At 40.6% G+C, this 24000-nt stretch overlaps 1 protein-coding gene across 6 annotated transcripts in view; it reads left to right on the top strand.

Annotated features, from left to right (window-relative positions):
* The window catches only part of ILDR2 (immunoglobulin like domain containing receptor 2), an 86421-nt gene that overhangs the window by 21414 nt on the left and 41007 nt on the right, over nt 1–24000 (top strand). For all 6 annotated transcript variants that reach the window (XM_020810689.3, XM_020810679.3, XM_072993991.2 and 3 more), the window contains exons 2-3: nt 6556–6888; nt 8304–8423. In XM_020810689.3, the coding sequence (XP_020666348.1) occupies nt 6579–6888; nt 8304–8423 (430 nt within the window). In that variant the 5' untranslated portion in view covers nt 6556–6578. The remainder of the gene's footprint in view (nt 1–6555; nt 6889–8303; nt 8424–24000) is intronic.

Genomic DNA, 24000 nt, shown 5'->3' with positions numbered 1-24000 from the left:
AATACTCTTCCCAACATTCAGTGGTTACACAAGAATCCAGATCATGGCAAAACCTCCCTTCTGCTGATGTGAGCAGTCGCCAAAATTTTGCTGTATCTTTGTCACATTCCCAGGGGTTTCAATAGACAAAAGTCCAATAAGCCAGTCCAATATCAGAAGTCCAGAAGATGCAAGACAGATGCCAAAGCCAAAACACAAACCATAGTCAGAAGTCAGTCCAAAGCCAAGGGTCCAGAGAACAAGGTTCAAGGTGGTCAGGAGCGTGGATGCGAGCCAGAGATTTGACTTGTTGCTTCCACAAGCTTCCTAGCCATCTGGGAGCTGATTATATAGAAAACAGTAATTGAACTCCTGGAAGCCTTTCATCCTGTCAAAACTCAGGACTGGCTGACTGGATGTTTCTGCGGGCAGCATTCAGGCAATCCTCTGACCTTTGCGTGATAAGTCTTTGCTGAAGTCTAGCCCTTATCCTGGCTACTGGGGAAGGAGAATCTGGTGGCGATTCAGCTGTCTGTGCTTCTTATCACTCAGCATTCTCCTCAGCTGTAGTTAACCCCTCAGGTTCCGGATCTTCGGCTGAACTCATGATAATAGTCCCAGAAGAAGGGAATGGTAGACCACTTCTGAGTACTGTACTCTCTACTTGGAAAACCCTGAAAAGAGTTGCCATTAGTCAGAACTGACTTGACAGCACATGATTATCATTGTAACTGACACAGTACATCAGCAATGCTTTGAAATGCCTTTTTTTTTAAAAAGAGCCCCTTTTTTTTAAAAAAAGAGCCCTTTCAAAGCATTGCTGATGCACTAGCAACAATTAAAAAGAAATGCAAAACTTCCTCTCCCTGCCTCTTTTAAGGCAAGTGGCAAGACTATTTTGAAGCCGGACCAAACTACGTGACAAATGCCTGTCTGATCTCACCCACGGTCCTTTAGCTACCGCATCCAATTGATTTATTAATTATTCTGTTTTGTCGCTGCTGCTCTCCACTGTTCCAGCACCCTCTCTTCTCCACCACTATCCCATTTTGTACCTTTTGCAAGTTCATGAGTCCAGTCCCTGCCTTGAGACTTGGCACTGTTTGGGGAATAAATAGGGAAGAAAAGGAGAGAGAGGGGCCCTTCTTCCAATAGCTCACAGTAAACCTCATTCTCAAAGGTACCATGCACTCATCTCTTTTTCAGCTGTCAGATTGGCAGTAGGATAAAGTTTGAAGTACACAGTGGACTGCCCCAAGGCCTGCTTGGACCACACAATCTAATGGAGTGCCAGCATGCCAGAATGTGGAAGTAATGTGTTATAGGTTTCCTGTAATGTATTTCCTTCAACAGTAAATTTTAAATTAGTGTTCCACACTTTGTTCCACACTCTGCAACTGGTGGCAATGATCCTTTCAGCAATTCTCAAACTAAATTCTTAAGTGGCTCCTCCTGACTTTAGCAGTACAACACTGGACTCTTGTACAGGATTTTCCTTTAGCACTCTGAGATGGTTAAAGCAAAAAAAACAAAATATGGTGCTTATATGCTGCCCCATAGGTCTTAAAGCACACTCTGGGTAGTTTACAAGTTAATTATGCAGGCTACACATTAAGTCTGACATGTTTTATAATCATAACTTAACAGAATATAATGCCATCAACAGTCCGAAAACCAGTCCTGCATTATAGTCATGCTGACAGAAGAGGTGCTGTGGTCATCAAAACCATCTTCAAGATTATGTATGTGGAGTTTGAGAGTCAGATTTCCAACTCTGATCTATTCTATTGACCATATTCATGTTATTCCACTAAACATATTCCAAGGAACTATGAGATCTGCTAAAGAAACTCCTTATAGGGGTGCAATAATACATTTATGCTGACAGTCTAAGAGTCTCTTCTAGATTAAATAATTCCTGACTGCTTTCCCTGAATCCACCAGCAGTAGTTTTGAATACAGTATATCAGACACAATAGCAGAAGTGTATGTGATGAGAAACATTTGTAGATGCGGGACATAAAAAATGATACTTTTGATGCTCTCTTAATTCTATTAATGTAGAAGCTTTATAGACTCCCAGACAATCAAAAAGGTGAGCAGGCTATATGAGAATGTTATCCCACAGCTGGCTGCTTAGTTTTCTTAGGTTTTCCTTATCCTTAAATATTCCAGGAATATGTAGCAGTACAGTGGTGCCTCGCATTATGAGCGCTCCGTTTTACAATGAAATTGCTTTGCATTGAAGGTTTTGTGATCGCAAAAGCGATCGCAAAACGATGTTTCCTATGGGGGAATTTCGCTTTGCGATGATCGGTTCCCTGCTTTGGGAACCGATTCTTGCAAAGCGATGATTTTCGGCTAGCTGATCGGTGGTTTCAAAATGGCCACCAGGTAAAAAACATGGCTCCCCGCTCTTTTCTGGGACGGATTCCTCGCTGCACAGGCAGCAAAAATTGCCGCCTTTGGAGGATCTTCCCTGGACGGTGAGTTTCAAGCCCCTAGGAACGCATTAATTGCATTTTAATGCGTTTCTATGGACTTTTTAATTTCGCATTATGACGTTTTCGTAAGATAGAGATTTCGCTGGAACGAATTAACGTAATGCGAGGTACCACTGTATATGCAAGTTGAATATTCAGATTAACAGTACTTCAACAAGTAGCTACATAGGTCTGAAAATGCCAGCATTTTAATGACAGATCTAGCATAGATGTTCTTTGATTCCCATCAACTCATGTTTCATCTCTTCTGAGTTAAGTCAGTGTCATCATGATCTGCACTGATGGAAGACGTACAGTGGTGCCTCGCTTAACGATTGCTTCGTTTAATGAATTCACTTAGCGATGGCTTTTTCGGATGTTCCCTATGGGCGATTTTCGCTTAGTGATGTTGGGAGCAGCTGGGCGGCGGGGCAGAAAGGCAGGAGCCGATCCAGTCTTTCTCCCCCACCATCAGGCGCAGCACTTTGGGAGAAGCCTCCCAGTGGGGGAAAAAGACCGGATCGGCTCCTGCCTTTCTGCCCCGCCACCTGGCTGCCCCGATTGTGCTTGCAGCAGCGGAGGAGGTGCCCAGTGGAGGAGAAAGGCCAGATTGGCTCCTGCCTTCTCTCCCACCGGGCACCTCCTCGGCTGCTGCTGCTGCAATCACAATCGGGGCAGCCCTTCGGGAGGAGCCGGGCTGCGGTGAAGGAAGGCTGAAGCCGATCCGGTCTTTTTCCCCCACCGGGAGGCTTCTTCGAAAGCGCTGTGCCCGATGGTAGGGGGGAAAGATCAGATCAGCTTCTGCCTTTTTTCCCCGCAGCCCGGCTCCTCCCAAAGGACTGCCCCGATTGTGCTTGGAGCAGCGGAGGAGGTGCCCGGTGGGGAAGGAAGGCAGGAGCCGATCTGGCATTTCTCCTTGGAACTGCGCCGCGCCCACCTATCCCAGCCATGCACCGATTCCCAGGAGTCCGAGCATGGCTGGGATAGGCAGGCGCGGCTCCCGGCGGTGGGGGCAGGGTAGGGGGGTCCGGATGGCTTCCAGTGCTTTGCCTGGAAGCCATCCGGACACCCCCTGCCGCCGCTGCCACTGAGAGCCTTCCGAGCTCTCAAAGGGCTTTCCCCAATGTCGGGGGGGGGAGCCCTTTGAGAGCTTGGAAGGCAAATGTCGGCGGTCGGCGGTGGCTTCAGGGTCCTTCCAAAGTCACCGCTGACCGACCGCCGACATTTTCCCCCAGCTGAGCAGCAGGGCTTCGAAGCTCCCGCCACTCAGCTGGGGGAAAATGCCAAAGGCCCCATTTTCAGCCAGCTGATCGGCGGTTCCAAAATGGGTGCCCACTGTGTTGCCTCACTTTAGAGGCACCGAAAATGGCCACCCCTATGGAGGATCTTCACTCAACGGTGAGTTTTAAGCCCATAGGAACGCATTAATCGTGTTTTAATGCATTTCTATGGGCTTTCTTGTTCCGTTTAGCAATGTTTCCGGATAGCGACGATTAATCCGGAATGCATTAACGTTGCTATGCGGGGCACCACTGTATCTGAGAAATTTCACAATTCCATTTTGTTTCGTCCCCATCATCAACTGTGTCCAGAACACTGTAGTACCCTTGTTTCCTGGACACCAGTGCATGTATGCAACAGGCATCACGGCCTCTCCCAATTTGAAGAGCCTCAGCAGGCCGAGGCAAAGAGGCAGTCACGAAAGCGACAAAATCAGGGAGCTGGACAGGGGACAGATTGGATTTGTCTTCAGTGTAGAAGGGATTGTCACTCTCGAATTAGCCTCCTCAGCCACAAGTCCTCCATACAGAGCACGTTACCATAGTCTTTTGAGACTGAAGGATGCCTAATCTAAAATTCCAGAAACCAATTCACTGGTACATATTCCTATGTGGCTCTAATTACTATGTGCAATGGTGACAGAGCATATCCCATGATTCATTGTTTACAGCAAAGCCCTAAGATATTTTCTTCAGATAACAATACTTGCGAGACTTACATCAGGCATTCTTTACAAATCATGCTCACACAGGAAAGTAAAGAAATAGATCAATAAGGGTGGAGAGGCGGGGGTTGCCTACAAGAGAACAGACGCCACAGACAGATTAATAGAGTACAAATTGTTCTTGTCACCAGTAGTTCTTGCTTAAAATCTGTAGAACATTTTGAATCCACATCCCATCCAGGAAAAAAATCCTTGATAGGAATATAAAATTCATTTAGCTTTCACATAACTCCTCAGTTCACCAACACCGTTATGCTGTCTAACAAAAATGTGAATTCTGGTACCAAATCTTCATATCACCACAGAATGGGGAGAACATAAAACTTTGGCTTTTCAGTTGGATATGTGTGTCTTCAAAGTGAATAACAGTGTCAGTTCTAGGCAAAGTGTCTATAATGGAAAATAATGTGCATTCTGTATCTGCTTTCACCTTAGCATCAAGCAAACTGATTTCTTTGTCTCCAGTCCACCGAAACAGCCAAAACTAGTGGTATGTTTTCTTCTAGATGTAATTACTATTTTCATTGGTTCCGGATGGATTCAAGCAAAGATACTCTGCACTGGATGGTAGCTGTTAACTATATAGTCTGGTGTTTTGAAACTTCCATTATGTATGTTCAATCTAGGAATACAGTGCCTTGAAACAGTAGCCAACAGTGGCTGAAAGCTTAATCTGTGAAGGGTTCATCATTCTGTTACACATCATGAGATATCTACTGAATTTTCATTGGAGTTTCCAGTTTTTCATGCTAAAAACGATCCCCACTTCTGCTTTTGTACTGAACTTCCCCTGTACTTTGTCAGTAACACATACATGGTGTGTGTTAATGTTATAATTAGATCGTCTACCTTTGTTCTTAATCTAACTGTAGTTTCGTTGAGCAATTCCTCACACCTCTTATCATGAGAAATCTCACCCTTGGTATGAACTGTGAGATTATTTATTGAATTGCCTTATTTAGATATATAAGTGTTTTAGAAAGGGAGGGCTTATTTAAAAAATCATGTATGCTTTAGTACTGTAGATGCTTTTGAAAAACATAGCCCAGATGAAGGTGCTTTTTGCCTTTACCGTGGAAGTATGTGATGGCTGGTGAAACAATATTGTTTGCATTGCCAGCGTGTTCTTTTCTAAATTGGCTGTGAAAGTAGCTCTGGATGTCTTCCAGCCAGCACTTTTACATTGAAAATTAGTCTTGAAGTAGGGGGATATAATCCTCACCAGCAAGAAAATGAATTATCAGAAAAGTTTATCTTCATTGAATATTAATGGATGGATAGTTTGTTTCTTTTCCTTTTATCTTAGGCTGCGATCACACCAGGGAAATGTTCAACTCTGTTAATGATACTTTCCATCCCTTTCTTGTGCTTCATGGTCATGTGGCATATACTTGATCCTTTCTTTTCATTCTTTATTTATTTATTTTTTTTTACTCTATTTTCTGGTTTGTAAATTGTCATTCGAAGATTTATGTAATTTTTGTGTTATTTTATTAGTTGTCTATGTTATATTGGAAGCCGTCTAGAGTGGTCGTATAGACCAGATGGGCGGGATACAAATCAAATAAATAAATAAATAAATAAACCTGGGTGAGCATCCAGATGTGTTTTCAGATTACAGATTCATTTCCTTCAGTTTGAATTATTATGACAGTCAGGTCCTCTTCTTTTGTTTGCTGGACAATGGTGGAGGACGGGGTTTCACTTAACTGGGGTTTACTGTATTTTTGTGGTAGGGCTTATATTATGAGCATCCTGAAAAATACTAGGGCTTATTTTCAGGTTAGGTCTTATTTTCGGGGAAACAGGGTAATATTGTCATGAGTGGCAAATTGCTGCCCAATTAAAGACAAGTCACTGCTGATTAAAAGTGCTTTTGGGGTGCCTGTGATTTCTACAAAATATAACAACATCATGCACCTTGAAATTATAAATGGAAGTCTTTCATCAGTGGTAATTTGCCACTGCTGCTAATGTCATCCCTGTTGTGCTTTGTGGAGCTTATTACTACCAGTATTCTTTCAACATAATTTCTTTGTCCTACCCAAATGGCATGATTATTTTAACACTGTTGGTTTTGTTTTGCAGCTGTAACTGAAGCACTGGATGTCATGGTACCCGAGAAGAAACGGGTAGCCATGCTCTTTCAGCCTGTTGTACTTCGCTGCCACTTTTCAACTTCTTCCACACAACCAGCGGTGATACAATGGAGGTTCAAATCCTATTGCCAGGATCGCATGGGTGAAGCCCTGGGAGTGGTTTCTGCAGGAATACAGGCAGTGAACAAGAGGAACTTGGAATGGGACCCTTACTTGGACTGTTTGGACAACAGAAGAACAGTTCGAGCAGTAGCTTCCAAGCAGGGCTCTTCAGTAACAATAGGAGAATTTTACAAAGGAAGAGATGTCACCATTGTCCATGGTAACTACCTGCCTGGCACTTTATTGATTATTGGAATCATTCTTGGCTATGACATTTTTCATTTTTGCTGTAGAGATCAGTGTGCTTATTATAGGCATTTCTATACAACAACTCCTCATCTTCTTACACTAGTTTAAATGGGGGGAAATCAACAAAAGACTTAAAATTACAAATATCAACAAAACATAAAGGCCAGAATCCTATTGGTGTCATTCATTTTTGCATTCATTTTTAGTATTTGTAGCCAACCTTTCTCCCCAAAATGATTAAAGGTGGCTTACCATATTAAGAGAGACAGTATTGAAAATTTCATTTGTTACAATATTATTCCAATATTAAAAAGCAATTAAACATAATGTTATGCATTAGTACTTAAAATAGTTTTAAATAGTTTTAGAAAAAAAATGAAAAAGAAAAGACATAACTACCCTGTTTAAAAAGCCCAACAACTCAGAGGAAGCTGGTTGCTGAAAGAATGCCTGCCTGAAGAGAAATGTCTTTACCACATCGTGATATCTAAATTGGCCATGTTCACGTGCACTGAATAGAAATTGATTTATTTTTGGTGATTTAAACCAGTTTTGGCATCTACACTGCTGAAATCAACTCATTTCCTTTCTGTTTTAAGAGCATGCTCTTCTTAAAGGTTTTGATTTTATTATTTTTTTAAGTAAGTGATACATTGATAAATTGAGTGTCTAGGAGGTGCCACTTGGTGTCATAATAGTCACTAGAATCTATGGGGAAAACATCAGACAAGGGAGCATCAAATTAATAATGAAAAAATAAGAATGGGAGGGGAAGGCTCCCAACTTCTTTGGTGGATGATTCTCCTAATATTCTCTATGTCCAGACTGTCCTCCATGTCCAGGCATGCCTACTTTGTGCCTATTGGTCTTTTGCTGCTTCACTAGCTCCTTCATTTGCTGAATGGAGAGAACAGGGTAGGTGGTTGTAATGCCAAATCTATTGATGGAGTGATGCATCAATAAACAATTTAAGAAATATTTTTTTAAAAAATTGAAAGGAAAAACGGTCGTGCCCCTGCCACCCAAAATCCACATAGGCACCAATTAAAATGACAGCAGCATTCACATCCACAAAATTGCATTGAATTGAATGAATTTAAGAAGTGAGATATTTTTAAAAGCCCCTGTTGGCCAATTGCAGCCCATATAAATCAATTTCACCCTTGTGTCATGCAAACGATAAAATCTAAATTGATTTAAATTATGCTTAAATGTGGTTTTTATTGCCAATGAGACCATAGCCTCATTTGCATGGGAAGTGATATAGCACTTGAGAGGAGGGAAATTTCCTTCTTGGCAGTGGCTAGTGATGATGAAAATTTTATGTTTAGCCCTTTGCTTTCTCTGCTGGTCTGATTTTATTTTTTCTGTTACATCATCTTTTAGATGCAGATCTTCACATTGGGAAACTGATGTGGGGAGACAGTGGACTGTATTACTGTCTTATTATCACGCCTGATGATGTAGAGGGCAAGAATGAAGAGTCAGTGGAGCTGCTTGTTCTTGGTAAGCTATCTTCCCAGCTTTCTTTACCACTAAACGTAGCCTCTTTCTCTGGTCACTTCAGTGTACTTAGATGTAAAATTTGTATTGTCTTTATTTCATTAGTGTCTTCTCTTTCTACTGATACCAGTACCCAAGGCAGGCTTGTCATTACCTGTTGTTCTGGACATGGTATTGCTGTCTTAGGTTGTGATCACATGGACAAATAAAAGGGGTAAATTTGAAGTATTTTTTTACTGATCACATGATGCAAAGACTGATTTGAATTGGTCCAATCCTTTTTTGCTTTCAAAGCAGCTTTTTTCTCTCTCTGCTGGTGGGGGGTTTCTGCTTTTTCAAGCTAGAACAATTCAAATGAACTTTTTTCCCATGTGGTTATTTATGATATGTCCTTGTAAAGATGTGGGGCAAGTTTGTAGGTGGACTTTTGGTGACAAGGGCAGTTGGGGTGTAATGTTCAAGACTAGGGAACAGGCCCTCACATTATTTCCTCTCCCTGATTACCCTCTAACTTTTAAAATATCTTATATATATGAGATTAGCACTAGTTCATCCTATCACCATATTGCTGGGTCATTGTTGTTTTCTGCACTTATGCCCATATAAGGTTTGGCAGAGGTGGGACCAGAGAAGGAAGGAAGGGTCGGCAATGGTAGGACTAGAGCAGAAAGAAAAGGAGGGGAGCAGTGGGCTGGAACATGAATTTCATCACACCCATGAGCTCAATCTAGCTACAGTCCCTGTTTTAATACTGTGATTTCAAATGTAATGGCGTTTGTGAATCAAATCATACTCTCATTTGGCTTTCTAAATTCTTAATCAGAGTGAAGCTGATATAACACATAAGGTGTAACTATGTTGCATTTTACCCCATGGATTGTGTCGGAGTTGGCATGGTTAAAATTTAAGTACGATGGTGCCTCGCATAGCGATTGATCCGTTTAACGAAGAAATCGCTTTGCGATGATGTTTTTGCAATCGCAAAAGCGATTGCTTTGCGATGGTCCCTATGGGGAAATTTCGCTTTGCAATGATCGCAGGGAAGCGATCATTGCAAAGCCCCCATTTTCGGCCAGCTGATCACCGGTTCCAAAATGGCCGCCGGGTAAACAAAATGGCCGCTGGCTGTGTTTAGGGAGGGATTCCTCGCTTAAGAGGCAGCGAAAATGGCCGCCGTATGAAGGATCTTCGCTTAAAGGTTAGTTTTTAGCCCATAGGAATGTATTAATGGCGTTTTAATGCGTTTCTATGGGCTTTTTAATATTGCTTAGCGATGTTATCGCTTAGCAGTGATTTTTTTCTGCACAGATTAACATCGCTAAGCGAGGCACCACTGTATTTACTGACAAACAACATATCATGAAGCTAAGCATAGGGAAGCCCAGTCTTACAGCAGAATAATTCCCCTTGATTGAGTGTCTGTTATATTCTCTCCTCCAAAGAATTTATTGTTTTTCTATTATGCTTGTCAAATTTAACACCATATCAGATAATTGCTATCTAACTTCCATTAAACAAACAAACAAACAAACAAAGAGGACAAGGGAAGATGTGGGAAAGAGGGCATTATTTATGGGGCAGGACTATGTTTTAATTGGAAATTAAGCCAGTTCGGAATTATGATATGCTTTTTTGCAACAGGATAATTAATTGTATTAATGTAAAAGTTAATAGTGGTTTCAGCAGCAGAAACTAACAGGAACCTAGTTTAAAAAGAAGCAAATACTGTCGTGTTTTACTCCCTGTGTAGTTGCACCCTAAGCTTCGTAGTCATTTTGTGTTGCTACAAGAAACAAAAAAATGGGAATACTGATTCTTACACAATTCTCTTGGAGACGTATCCTGAGATGCCATCTTTATTTACCTAAATTATTTATCCTGTATTTTATCTTCTGTAAAATTCCAGGTTGCTTACTGTGACAGTTGCCCCACGTCACTCCTGTCACTCATACCCAGGATCTCATTTTCATGAGCCTATGAGAGGAGTGGAGAGGCGGAGTCAGCAGAGATAAGAAGGTGGCAGGGAGAAGTGGAAGCATAGAAATAGAGAAAGAAGCAGAAAGAAGCAGAGAGAGAGAGAGATAGTCGGGGAGATAGTGAGAAGAAATAATAATAGAGATAAGCTGATCGAGATAGATAGAGCAGGTGGTGAATGTGGCAAGATATATGATATTTGAATGATTAGACTGCATGCATTGAATATAGAACATCTGTGAATCTGATTAAAGTTAATACACTTCAATAAATAAGTTCTGTTGGCAGCAAGTGTCTGACTAAAGTTCGTTATATATTGTGGATAAAAGAAATCCACTGGTGGCAGTGAGCAAAAGGGGGAACATCCCAATTGTTATCTGCTGGTGGGAAGATATAGCGTGAGCCCTTTGTTTGGAGAAACAAGCAGGGGTTACATGGCAAACGTCACACTTACGTTAAAATAAAAACCAGAAATACATAATTAAAAATACATGTACAGTAAACCCAATATGCTACAATATCAGTACTGAAGAGAATGCCAGCTATATACTCTAAAAATTGCCATCAGGATCCACAGTTGATATTATTTCAATTAAAAACTTTCTGGAACAGGAAGTTTTTGACCTGGCACCAAAATGTCATCAGCGTCAGCGCCAGATGAATCTCAATTGGGATGGAATTCCATAGTCTCGGGCAGCTGCCAAAAAGGCCCTTCTATGGCAGCTCTTCCAGATAGAGAATATTCAGAAGTGGTTTACCGCTGGGGGCATCCTGGGATTGTGCAGCGTGCTCATGGTCACACAGTCTGGCTCTACTCACAGGAAGCACAGTAAGGAATCGAACTCCCCACCTTGGACTCTAGATATCTAAACCACTGAGCTATCTACCCAACTATAGTGATATATATTTTCTTCAAATCATGAAAAAACAATGAATGCAACATTCTGAATACTATAGAGAAAAGAGTACCCTTGCTGGTGTTATATACGTGTAAAAATTGCCCTCATATTTTAAATCAATGACTTCAACGTGGTTTGTGGGCTTCTTAGAAGCGGCTGATCGGCGACCACAAGAAACAGTTTACACCTGTCAGGAAGGCACCTGTTTGTTTTCATATATACCATTCCAATGTGTCATGAAAGCATACAGTGGGCCCTCGACTTACATACGGCTCCACTTACAGGCTTTTTGAGTTACAGACTTCTCTGGCCGCAAAATTTAGGTTTGACTTGCACCTGGAGAATCAACCTACAGACCAAAATGGAACAAAAATGTCCGGTTACGGATTACAGTGGTGCCTCGCTTAACGAGCGCACTGTTTAACGACGAATTCGCATAGTGACACGTTTTTTGCGATCGCTAATGCGATCGCATTGCAATGTTTTACTAGGGAATGTGATGTTTTTAAACAGCTGATGGCAGTTCCAAAATGGCTGCCGCATCCGCAAAATTGGCACCCGTGGTGTTTTCGCGCTCTGCCCTCGCTTACCGGGCAGCGAAAATGGCGGCCGGATCGAGGATTCCCCGCATAGCGGTGAGTTTTCGCCCCAATAGGAATGCATTAAACCCGTTTTAATGCGTTCCTATGGGGTTCCCCCCCGCATAGCGATGAATCCACATAGCGATGTTAATCCTGGAACGGATTAACGTCGCTATGCGGGGCACCACTGTAATTGGTTTTCAGTGCATTGTAGGTCAATGGAGACTCGACCTACAGACTTTTCGACCTGCAGCCACCGTTCCAATATGGATTAATTCCGTAAGTCAAGGGTCCACTGTATTCCCATTTTCTGCACACCCAGTGTCATTTCATTGCCACTTTTCATTTGGTGAACTTCTGGAATGCTCAGACCTCATCCCAGATTTAATGAATTGTAGGGGAAAGCTGAATATAAATAAAATATCTAAATCCTAGTAGAGTTATAATGAGAATCTCAGCTTTTGTTTATTAATGCTCAGATGGGGGATTGATTCCCTTTGAAGGGAATGCAAAATAGTAAAAGGATTAGGGACTGCCTATAAATTATGGAACACGTTGGGGGCAGCATTGCCCCTAGGATATATGTGATATGTAGGGATAAACCCCTTGAAGGATAAAGCCCTTGAAAACCACCAGATATGTGTTAATGTAAGATAGTTATGGGTAATCAGACATAACTAAAATAATTTAATTATCTCCTATTTCACCAGCCTCCTTTTATGATTGCATTTGAAACCTATTAAAAATGTGGACTTGGAAACAAGATTCCTCCTTCAAACACAATCATTATGGACAATGCAGAATAAGGCAAAACCCATTTATAATGTGATTTTAAACAGATTAAAGTGAACATGTGGTCATTTTGATTTTTTTCCCATAAGATGAAACTTTGTATATGGGTTTGGCATTTATGTTTTATATTTATGTTTGTAAACCACCCAGAGTAGTGGTATGCCACTAGATGGACAGTATAAAATGCAATAAATAAATAAACAAATCTCTGATGAGGTCTGTAGCTGCTAAATTCACAATTTGAATTTTGAAAAGCAGCTAGCCTTCCCTTTAATGGAAGAATCAGCCCTGTGCTCTTAGTCTAGGTAGATTATAGCTGTAGATTAAAGCAGTGTTGCTAGAGATTGTATCAATGGTCCCATATGAGCACTTTTTAGCATAATCCAGTATTGAATGGATAGGCTTGCTGCTTAAAAGGTGGTGAGCAGATGACTTCCTCAGTAATCCCTCAAAGCATTTTGTTTATGAAGAAAAGAACAAGATCTGTTTTCTTTTTTGTTTTTGAGACATTCAATCATTTTGTTACACTTGTTAGTGGAGTTGATGTAGAAATTACATACTGTTAGCATTTCAGAATTTCATTTTGTTTTCAGAGCTAGAAATATGTTACTTCCCTGCCCAAATGCTGTTGTGGGGGGATATTCTTTGATACTGATATACTATAATGATCTCCCAGTAGGTTTATGAAAATTTCCACGAGTTGTATTAATTGGTTAATCTTGTTCAGATAATTGAATTGTTTATGTTATGCTGAATCCATATGGCCTTGAATCTGTATAAGGCCTGCCGCTCAGTGGAACTGCTGGATTACTTAGTGGTTTAGACATCTGGCTGCAGAGCCAGAAGTTGGGAGTTCAATTATCCATTGTGACTCCTTGTCTGGACTTGATGATCCATTGGGTCCCTTCCAGCTCTGTAGTTCTAAGATTATTTTAAGCTAGTGTTATATAAAGGATGGTAGATACATATTTTATCTGCTGTTGAGCACAAGGTCTGATGAAAGCTGAATTCCCTCTCCTTAGTTGAATGTGTCTGGCTTGGTGATCAAGAGGTAGGAAGAGAGGATGTTTTTTCTTAGGCCAAAAAAATGGGAGATACTATATCATCTGGATCATGCCGAAATATGACTATTAATGTTGTGTGGTGTTAGAAGAAATTATTATTAAACCATGGTAAAGTGTCTCTTTAGTGTCAGCAGAAAATATATTCTATAGTTTGTTATGAAATATAATAAAAATATTTCATTTCAAGTTCTGCTTTAAATATCACAATTTAAAGAATTAATGCTGATTTTATAGTATTTTGCTGAAAACCTCCAGCAGTCCCTTAATAGCTATTGGTCACACTGATTAAAGCAATTGTTGACATCTATAGTATATATAGAATATAGAATCCATAGGATTCAGACTGCAGAAATTGTAAACTAGAGATTAGCAACTGAAAACTTCTAAAGCAAATCTCCCTTCAGCATTAACATTTATTCAACATCCAGCGCCCAATGCAGGCATACTCTCTTTTCAGAGAGTAGCTCTGGGAAGGGGACTTAGCAGTAGGCTGTGTTGGGACCCTTCTTCTTAAAGTCATCAAGTTGCTGACCAAGTCTTATAACATTTAAAATAACCATTAAAATTAAAGGTCTCTTATCTGCATAAGATAAGTGGTTGAAGTACTGTATATGTATGTGATCAGGTACAGCAGAGCCCTTTGGATTCCTTAGATTTCACTAAAAATGAAAGGCATTGACAGACTGGTTATTTATCTCACACACTCTCATCGGCTTGGCCAAAACATAGTATAGTAACACACAGGCTTTGTACTCAATATGATGAACTTAGAACCAGAGCCTTAATGCAGAAATGAAGCAGTGCATTTATGAACAAATCAGTAAGTAACTCTTATAAGTAAAGATGAGCACAGAGGTTCATGCCAGTTCATATGCACAGCACTACAGGTGCTGCATGTTTCCTTCCCCCACCTCCCCAGCCTATGCGCCACTCACCAGCCAACATGTACTCCTCTTTTCCTCCTCTTCAACTGTTTGACCAGTCCCCAACAGGTTTGCCTGTCCCACTTCCTTATCTGAGTGGGCGATCAGCCAAGGAGGTGGAGCAGGGAAGCCGTGCTTCTGCTGGAGACTTGCTGAGCAGCCCAAGAGGAGGGGGAGAGGAGTGCGCACCGTCTGGTGAGTGGGTGATCCAGCTGGGGAGGTGGAGGAAGGGAATACATGGGCGCCTGTGGTGCCATGTGTTCGAAATGGCACAAACCTCTGAACCAAGGTTAATGCCCATCTCTAATTATAAGGATACAATAAGGAGGAAATTGTAATCTGTAAAAGCAAAATAGAAATAAAAAGTAAAAAAAGACAAAAATATGGTGGCACTCTAAAGATTAGTTTTTATATTTTTAATGTAAATTTTTGTTTGTCTTTTTAAAACTTTTTATTTCTCTTTTGTTTTTACCTAAAATGCTTGCACAGACTAACATAACTACTCTTTCTACAATGAGGAGGAAATACTTTTTTGCTTTTGTTGGAAAGGGAAAAAAGTCAGTGTTTTTTTTTTGTTGACATTTGTTAACGCCTTTGTTTTCCAAAAGGGAAGTGATTCTCCTTAGTTTCCTGCAGCTCGCAGAGTGCCGTTACTCCATCAGACTTTCTGCTGGATACCCATATGGCACTGTTGGCAATGGCTGTGTCTCTGTACAACCTTACCCGTGCCTGCAGTAAGAGTGTTTAGAAATGCTACTTGTTGCCCAAAGATTTCCCCAGTATTCCTTCTGACTTGCCAGCCTCAGCCACACACTGCTAACAAAGGGTACCAATGCTATTCAGTGTCCTCGGTTACTAATGTTTCTATGGTAACAGCCTGCTTGGTACTCTTTGTTGCCAGTTAAAACTTTGATCTCTGGGAATAGCTGCTGCCGTTTTCTCCTTGATTGACAAACCAAGAAAACGAGGAATGAGAAGAAAGGAAAAGTTTATTTCTGTTAAAGGAAGCAGGGAGAAATTCAATTAAATGGTCACACTCTCCCAATAAATCTCCTGGCAGCTTTCTGGATGCCCCTCTGAGTTACAAGAGCCATGTTTCCTATTCAGTGCATTTTAGTGTTGTTAAGAATCATTGCAAAATGCCAAGACCCAAATAGTGCCACAGCTTGGCCAAAGATCCACATGTTCTCAATGCAGGAAGTATAATAGTTCTTTGTGTTCTTCAAGGCTTTCACGGCTGGGATTCAATGGTGGTTGTGGTTTTTTTCGGGCTAGTTGGCCGTGTTCTCCAGAACATGGACAAACAGCCTGAAAAACCCACAACAACCATAATAGTTCTTCGTTTCTTTTAACCTCTGTGGTGTGTTCTCTATCACAGGTTTATAAAATCAAGTTATCGTAAAAAATGATATCATAAGCTCTTCTCCTAAACTTGACTTATTGTCCTGTTTTATGCTTATGTGCATGCTTATGGTTGCACACAGGTTATTTTTCCCACTTTGACCATGTATCTTATTTTTTACTTTTCTGTGACCTGTTTCATGATGTTATGTGCACCAATATAACTTCTAAGTAGTGACATTTTCATTTAGCAATACGGTTTGGTTTCCTTACACTAACATTACTGGATACTGACTAGTATTTTGTAAGATTTGCATATATTTATACAGTGGTGCCTCGCTTAACGGGCACCCCGTTTAACGACGAAATTGCATAACGATTAACTTTTTGCGATTGCTTTGCGATGTTCCCTATGGGGAAAAATCACTTTGTGATGATCGGTACCCTGTTTCGCTTACCGATCATCGCAAAGCGATGATTTTTTAACAGCTGATCGGTGGTTCCAAAATGGCCGCCGGGTAAAAAAAAATGGCCGCCCGCTATTTTCTGGGACGGATTCCTTGCTTACCGGGCAGCAAAAATGGCTGCTGTATGGAGGATTTTCGCTTAAAGGTGAGTCTGAAGGCAATAGGAACGCATTGAAGGGGTTTCAGTGCATTCCTATGGGCTTTTTAATATCGCATAGCGACAAAATCGCTTTGCAGCGATTTTTGCTGCACTGATTATCGTCGCTATGCGAGGCACCACTGTAGATGCTAAAAATTAGGTGAAGGCTCACAACATTAATAATTCCAAAAGATTTTTTGCTCCCCAAATAAATTGTAGTATCTTTCTCTGTATCTGTTGTCTTTATACAACCCTATAACCAGACCAAAATAATACAAGCTAGCTGTTTCTCTTTCTTTCTTTCTTTCTTTCTTTCTTTCTTTCTTTCTTTCTTTCTTTCTTTCTTTCTTTCTTTCTTTCTTTCTTTCTTTCTTTCTTTCTTTCTTTCTTTCTTTCTTTCTTTCCTTCCTTCCTTCCTTCCTTCTTTCTTTCCTTCCTTCCTTCCTTCTTTCCTTCCTTCTTTCTTTCCTTCCTACTTACTTACTTACTTACTTACTTACTTACTTACTTACTTACTTACTTACTTACTTACTTACTTACTTACTTACTTACTTACTTACTTACTTACTTACTTACTTATGCACATCCTTCTCCCCATAGGTGTCCCAGGTCTTTATTTAAAAAATAAACATATATCAAGATTAAAAGCAAGATTAAAAAAATTAAAAACCTTTAAGAACCTTTAAAAATTTGTAAGTTAATCAACAAAGCATTTCTGAGACACTTATTGCTTAAAAGCCTATGTGAAAAAGGTATTTGCCTGGCAATAGAAAACAAGAGGGAAGGGGCCAACCTAGGTTCTTAGGGCAGCACATTCTAAAGCCTTGGAGCAGCCATTGAGAAGGCCTTCTCTCGTGTCCTCACCAAACAAGCTTGAGAAGGTGGTGGGACTAACAGAAGAGCCTCTGCAGTGGACCTTAAGAGCTGAGAAATCTCATGTATAGGTAATAACCAACACTTTGAATTGGGCCGAGAAACAGACTTTATAAACAAAGGCCTTGCTAGTGCCTCCTTTAGGCATGCTGGTAACCTGCCTTGCTCCAAGGAGCCATTCACCACTCCCTTAACCCACTCAAGCCAGTCTCCCTCTGGCTGCTGTTAAAAGTCAGGAAGGGCAAGGATCTGGCACACACGTGGTGGGTGGCCTTCACCTCTCCAAAGACTCTGCTCACATCTTCATGCTTCACCAGCATATCAATTATACCTTGTAGATCTTGCTATATACTTCTTGAAGTATGACTATTTCCATGGCTCAAACTTACACTTCAAGCTGAGAGGCAGAAGGTGCATTTAGGAAAATGCTGCCGGATATACTATATTTATATACCCGTATAAATATATACGGATATATTTTACTGTAAAAAAGGTATAATCAGTGCAGCGGGAATAGAGACAATGACAGTATGTCCTAGTTTTTTTTTTATGAAACAAGGACAAAAGTGCCATTTAGATAAAACCATCTGGGACAATCTGAATAAACTGGGCCATCTAGTTTGTCTAGCAGGAAGGTAGTTGCTGTGAGTCACTGATACATGAGAACAAGAAGCGTTGTAACCCTCAGTTGTAAGGAGCTGTTTGTAGGAAAGACTCGGAAAACCATGCTACTGTTACAATCCATTTATCAAATTTCTGTTGTTTCCTTTCCTGTGAGAAACAGCAACAGTAAACTGGAAGCCAAGATGGATGATCTGTTATCTGGATAGCTTGATATGCCATTTTCCCTGTGCCAGCTTGTTCCTACTTTGTGCCTCCCCTGCTTTTGATTCTGAATTGAATTTGGCACCTTTGCTAAGTGCTAGACTGAAGTGTAGTTCCGGCATATAGTTGTGGGAATAGGTGAAATGGCAGAATACACGTCCCTGCGGATGTCTGCACAGAAATAAGTGTTTGTTCAGATTATCCTTTAGCCTGAAGAAGTTACCCTTTAATAGACGCAGTCACAAGGGGTGGGGTCAGGTCCCTCTTCTGAAATAAGTTGCTGACTGTAGTACTTCTACTAAAATATATACATTGTTCATACTGATTCATATGAGGCAGGAAATCCCAGTAGTCACCCTCACAGAAATATGAGAATTTTGACATGTTGGAACAATACATTTTGGTACAGGTGTGGAAAAATCAATCCTGAAATGTAGTTTTCCCAGTTTCGCTCATCATCCACCAGACTTGCAATAAAATATATTATTCTTGCTGAGCATTTCTTGAGGGACCTTGTTGTGGACTAAGGAGTTTGCAGCTCTAAACCATCATTTTCTTTTGTGGGGATTTTTATTTATCATTCTGTATTACTTTCAGTGTGTGTGGATTTTCTAAGAGTAAAGAAAAAAGATCAAAAAGAGCTTATTTCTTAGCATTTAATATAGTGCATTCAAGAATGGAGGGGGGAATAAAATTGTACAGTACAGTGGTGCCTCGCACAACGATGTTAATTGGTTAAAAAAAAAAACGTTCTGTGAAAACATCGTTCTGTGAAACACCATTTCCCATAGAGATGCATTGAAAACCGGATAATCCGTTCTAATTGGAACGGATTGCCGTCCTTAAGCGAAAATCCCCATAGGAAACATCGTTGTGTGAAACAATGTATCCACCATTCAAATACATTGAGTAGGCTTCAAGGCATCTCAATGGGGGAGAAAAAAATTCACCAAAAATTAACGAAGACTCAGAACAAAGCCAGATTAAGTTTGCAAAGGTTTCACAAGCTGCACTAACGAGTCCAAGCATTTAAAACAGTTTCTGAGTCTTCGTTAAATTTTGGTAAAAAATTTTCTGCTCCATTGAGATGCATAGACCCCCCCCCAACCAAAAAGCAGCATGGCAGCAGTTAAAAATTTTTTAAAATCAGATTTGAACTTGGGCATCCGAATCCCAGAGGCAGGCATGGCCACAAGAGAACAGCAACCATTTCCTTGCAGAATTCCACACACACAAAGCATAACCCCCACCCCAACCAAGAAGCAGCATGCAGGAAAAAAAATTAAAATCAAGTTTGAACTTGGGCATCCAAATCCCAGAGGCAGGCATGGCCACAAGAGAACAGCAACCATTTCCTTGCAGAATTCCACACACACAAAGCATAACCTCCCCCCCAACCAAGAAGCAGCATGCAGGAAAAAAAATTAAAATCAAGTTTGAACTTGGGCATTCAAATCCCACACAAATCCACAGAAACCCCCAGCCAAAAAAACCCCTGCAATTTCCCCAATGAAAAAAAACCCCATAACCAAAGCCAGACAGACCCAAATTCCCCCTTGCAAAAATCATCAGAGTTTTGCAATACAGTACAGTACAGATACACTGTAAAACCCACCACCCACCCAGGAGAAGAAATGCAAGCTTACCTTTGAAAGTTCTCTAGCACAGAAAGCACCCACAAGACAGAGCAAAGAGGCAAAGCCAACCTTTGAACTGCATGTGGGAAAGTAAACCCAGGATGCATGGGGAAGGTTTTTTATCCTTTCCCTGCACAGGCGCAATGCATCCTGGGTACAGGCAGTTAGAAGAACAAATTAGCATTGCCAAACAGCCACCTTTCCCGCTTTTTTTTTTAAAACATCGTTAAGTGAAACAGGGGACCCAAAATGCAATCGTTCTGTGAAGCATGGTCCCAAAATCGTTGTACGAAAATTCCCCATAGGAAACATCGTTGTGTGAGGCGGCAAATTTTTCAGAAAAAGCCATCATTGTGTGAATTTATCGTTGTGTGAGGCACTCGTTGTGCGAGGCACCACTGTATAAGTAAACAGGAAATATTATACCTTCAATTTAGTTGTACCTCTTTGTGCTTATATGTGAGCTGTGGTAGATAACAATCCACTTTCCTGACATAGTATTATATTAAGACCACAGATTTATACATGAAGTATCCATAGGTGAGGTTATGGGACAGAGTGAAATGGGATGCAGAAAATGACAATGGCATTTTTGACATTGGTAATGATCTTTCAGATAGTTTCAGCGAACATTGAACATTCATACTCTCTTAATGCAGTTGTCATTTACTGTATCTCATTTTACTTGATCCCCGCACCTATACTCATGTGCTCTATAAGTGAACTAGGAAATTAAATCCTCACTTGTCTCATCTTCTTTAGAAAAGATGAGGAATTACAGCATTCTTCCTGCTGGTTGGGGAGGAATTTCCTGGGGCTTTCAGTGGAATTCTTCCAGTAGAAAGTGTGATGTTTTTATGCAAACATTGCTGATAGTTCATACAAGTGCCTGCATTTTCTACATTTGTTTTGCCCACATTTGTGAAGTTTTCAAACTACATAAATTCCCCAAATGAGAATGATTATTGTTTTATTTCAGAATTCAAAACATTAGATGGGTGGTTATCGTGTGTGTGTGTGTGTGTGTGTGTGTGTGTGTCCGTGTCCCTAAATCACACAACTAGGGGTGGGGAGAGTACTGGCTTCTGTGTTGCATGGGTAATTTGTGAATAATAATTTTTTTGGAGCAAATCTATCAGATTGTCTGGCAGGTGAAACTGTTTAATTCAGAAAGTTCTCCCCCTAAATGTCTGTATGGGTAGTTCCAAAGAGGAAACTTCTATTAGCCTTGCAGCAAGAACAGAAAAGAAAGCAAACTTCCAAGATTCCATTTAGTAACCCTGTTGTTGGTCGTTAAAAGTGGTACAAGGCTTTGTCTTGCTGTAACTAGAAATGCTAAAACCATTATTGTCTGTGCTACAGAGCAGTAGAAGCCTACATTTAGGGCTTCTGAGGTTTCAGACTATAATTTCCACAAGCTCCTGAGAAATAACATAGACGCCTAGCTGTGGTAGTGAAGGCATCTAGGTGTTATTGTCTGGATATGTTTATTCAAGATTGTGACCAACTACTTTTCAGAGACAGGCATGGGTGCTTTTTTCTTCAGAGGTGTTGTTGTATATATTAAAAACTCAGGCTTTGATCCAATGAAACCTCTATAAATATTACTTTTAATACATTATCTTTAGAATATTACTTTTATTAGATGCTTTTCCTCCCATTTGACAAACAAACAAGCAATCTAAATTTCATACTAATGTTTTAAATCTAATGCATTAAGCTCAAGTTCTGGTTGTAACAACCGGAGTCAATGAGCTAAAAGAATTTAGCAAGTATTCCTTCCATATCTTGTTTAAAGTTGTGACCTAACTGCTTTATCCCTTTGCCTAAAAAAGAGAACTTTGGTACACAAAAGATCACAGTGAAATAAATGTAGCAGTCATAAAGATACCACAAGACTTATTCTTGTTATTGTCATTATACATGCAAAAAATAGACTTAGAGACTATCCAGACTGGCTGTATTGGGTATGGGATCAGGCTACATAGGGTCTGTTAAGGTTTGATGGAGGAGCAATGTGCTGTTTGGCATGCTCTTCCTGTCCAAATGGCAAATGATCCCTTGTAGCCCAATCAGCTGTCAGTTAAGCGTTTGCTCTTCTGCAAAGGGTATGAGGAAGTAATTTTTTAAAATATATTTCTCCACTCTCTGCTCTGTTTGTGCATTTCCATTTTCTCCCTTCTCCCCTCCCTGCTTCCCTTCCCTCGTTCTGCAGCCATTTTCTCTCTATATCTCTCCTTCAGCTGTTATGGCAGTTGGAAACTGAGGCTGCTGTTTCTTGGCTAAACAAACAATGAGTATGCCAAAAAGAATGCATGCCCAGTTGCTCGTCTAGAAAGGTGCACAACAACTCTTAAAGGAGAAGGATGGAATGTTCTAAATACAAACACTTGGGGGGGGTTGCCTTCCCAGTGCTAGGTTGATTTTAGATCCGTTTATTGGTGTAGAGGGATTGCTTTTCCTCAGTTGTTTGGAAATGGAACTAAAATAAAGGTTCCATGTAGGTACTTAAATATACTGCAAGCATTCCCCTTCTAAGTGAAATACTCCTATAGTGGTTGAATAGAAAACAACTGAATGGTGGAAATGGGATAGACTTGTAACTGTGTCAGGGACAGTTTGGAAACCAGGTGCTCTTAAACATAATAAACCTCCTAAAGAATCTGACAATACTTGTTGACCCTTCCTCTTTCTGTCTCACTTCCTCAAAATACAGAAATATCTCAGCTGGCTTAGGTCTGAATTATCTCATTTCTAGCTGGAAAGTGTCTGTACTTCTGCACAAAAAAATCTTAAGGTTTTCAAACCTCTTTCTTCCCCACCCAGAGTGTGTTCTTTTGTCCTCTCTTGTTATATATTTTTGGTTCACTTGTTGCTCATCCCTGTGGGAGGAAAGTTGGCCTTCAATTAGCACGCATTCATGACAAGCCTGTGTGTTACCTCCCCCTACCGTTGCTGTGGAAACCACTGGTATGAACAAGAGCGGCTGGGTCAGCTGTAGTGTTTTTCAGCAGCCTACTTAACAGCCGGTTTTAAAAATTAGAATTGGGGGAAGTTTTGTGAAGAGGAAGAAACGCATACCAGTTGAAGAAGGGTTATCACCGAATTAAATCTGCCTGTGAGAAAAAATAAAATGCTGAAAGCCAGTTGTGGTGGCACAATTATTTATTCTTTGTATCTCTTGTATCTCTTGTTGGGTGGTACATAGGGGAAATTCACTGACATATTTGGATCAACAGGTTCAGATTGAGGCATAGCCTCTGACTGGCTTTTGCAAACAAAACTAGCTGCTAAGAAGAAGGCTTAGTGAGTTTCATTACAGCCTGAATTTCTCATGAGAGGGGAGGGTTGGAGGGGAGGGTGAGAAAAATCTATGAGGCTAGGAAAAGGAAAATATTTTCAGTAGGGTGTGTGTATTGTTCCTGTTCTGGAATCCGGTTATTTAAACTTTATGGGGGAGTGGAGAGTACAACATGGCCTCTGACTATCCAGCCTGATTCAGTTGTTTTGTGAGGATATGCTATAAAAAAAGGATTGATAGAATGTCTACTGGGTTATTGTTTTGGAGTTCAGAGTGTGAAGATGTGGTCAGTACCAGATGCACTGGAAATGAAATGCAAGTGCCTCAGGGTTTTGAGAAGTGAACATCCTTATAGTGCACAGGATGTTTACCTATTAAGATCCGGAGAGTAGTATTCTTGTTCAGTATCAAGTGCAAATGGTACCAGTGAGACAAGTCCCTGTACTGATTGTGGTTCTTCTTCATGGTCTCAGTGAATCACATATATAGGTGTTTCTGTGTCTGTGTGAAAGCTGTCAGAACATTTTAGAGCTTAAAGAGCGCACACATGCAGGCACATGCCTAGGAACATTCATTAGAGCTAATTTTTTCTTTTACCGTTTTGAAAATCTTGAAAATCTTACCTTTTGTTATTGTCATCTTCCTCATCATCCTTCTTCCTTTGCCTGTAAGTTCCCTTTAAAAAGTTGTTACTGTTTTTCGTTCATTCTAAGGCCTTCTTGCCTTTGTCATTGTAAGGATTCTCCATTCCTGTTCATTAATCT

Source organism: Pogona vitticeps, chromosome 3 (genome assembly GCF_051106095.1).
Source record: "Pogona vitticeps strain Pit_001003342236 chromosome 3, PviZW2.1, whole genome shotgun sequence".
NCBI classification, from domain to species: Eukaryota; Metazoa; Chordata; class Lepidosauria; order Squamata; family Agamidae; genus Pogona; species Pogona vitticeps.
This window is presented reverse-complemented; position numbering and strand designations above follow the sequence as displayed.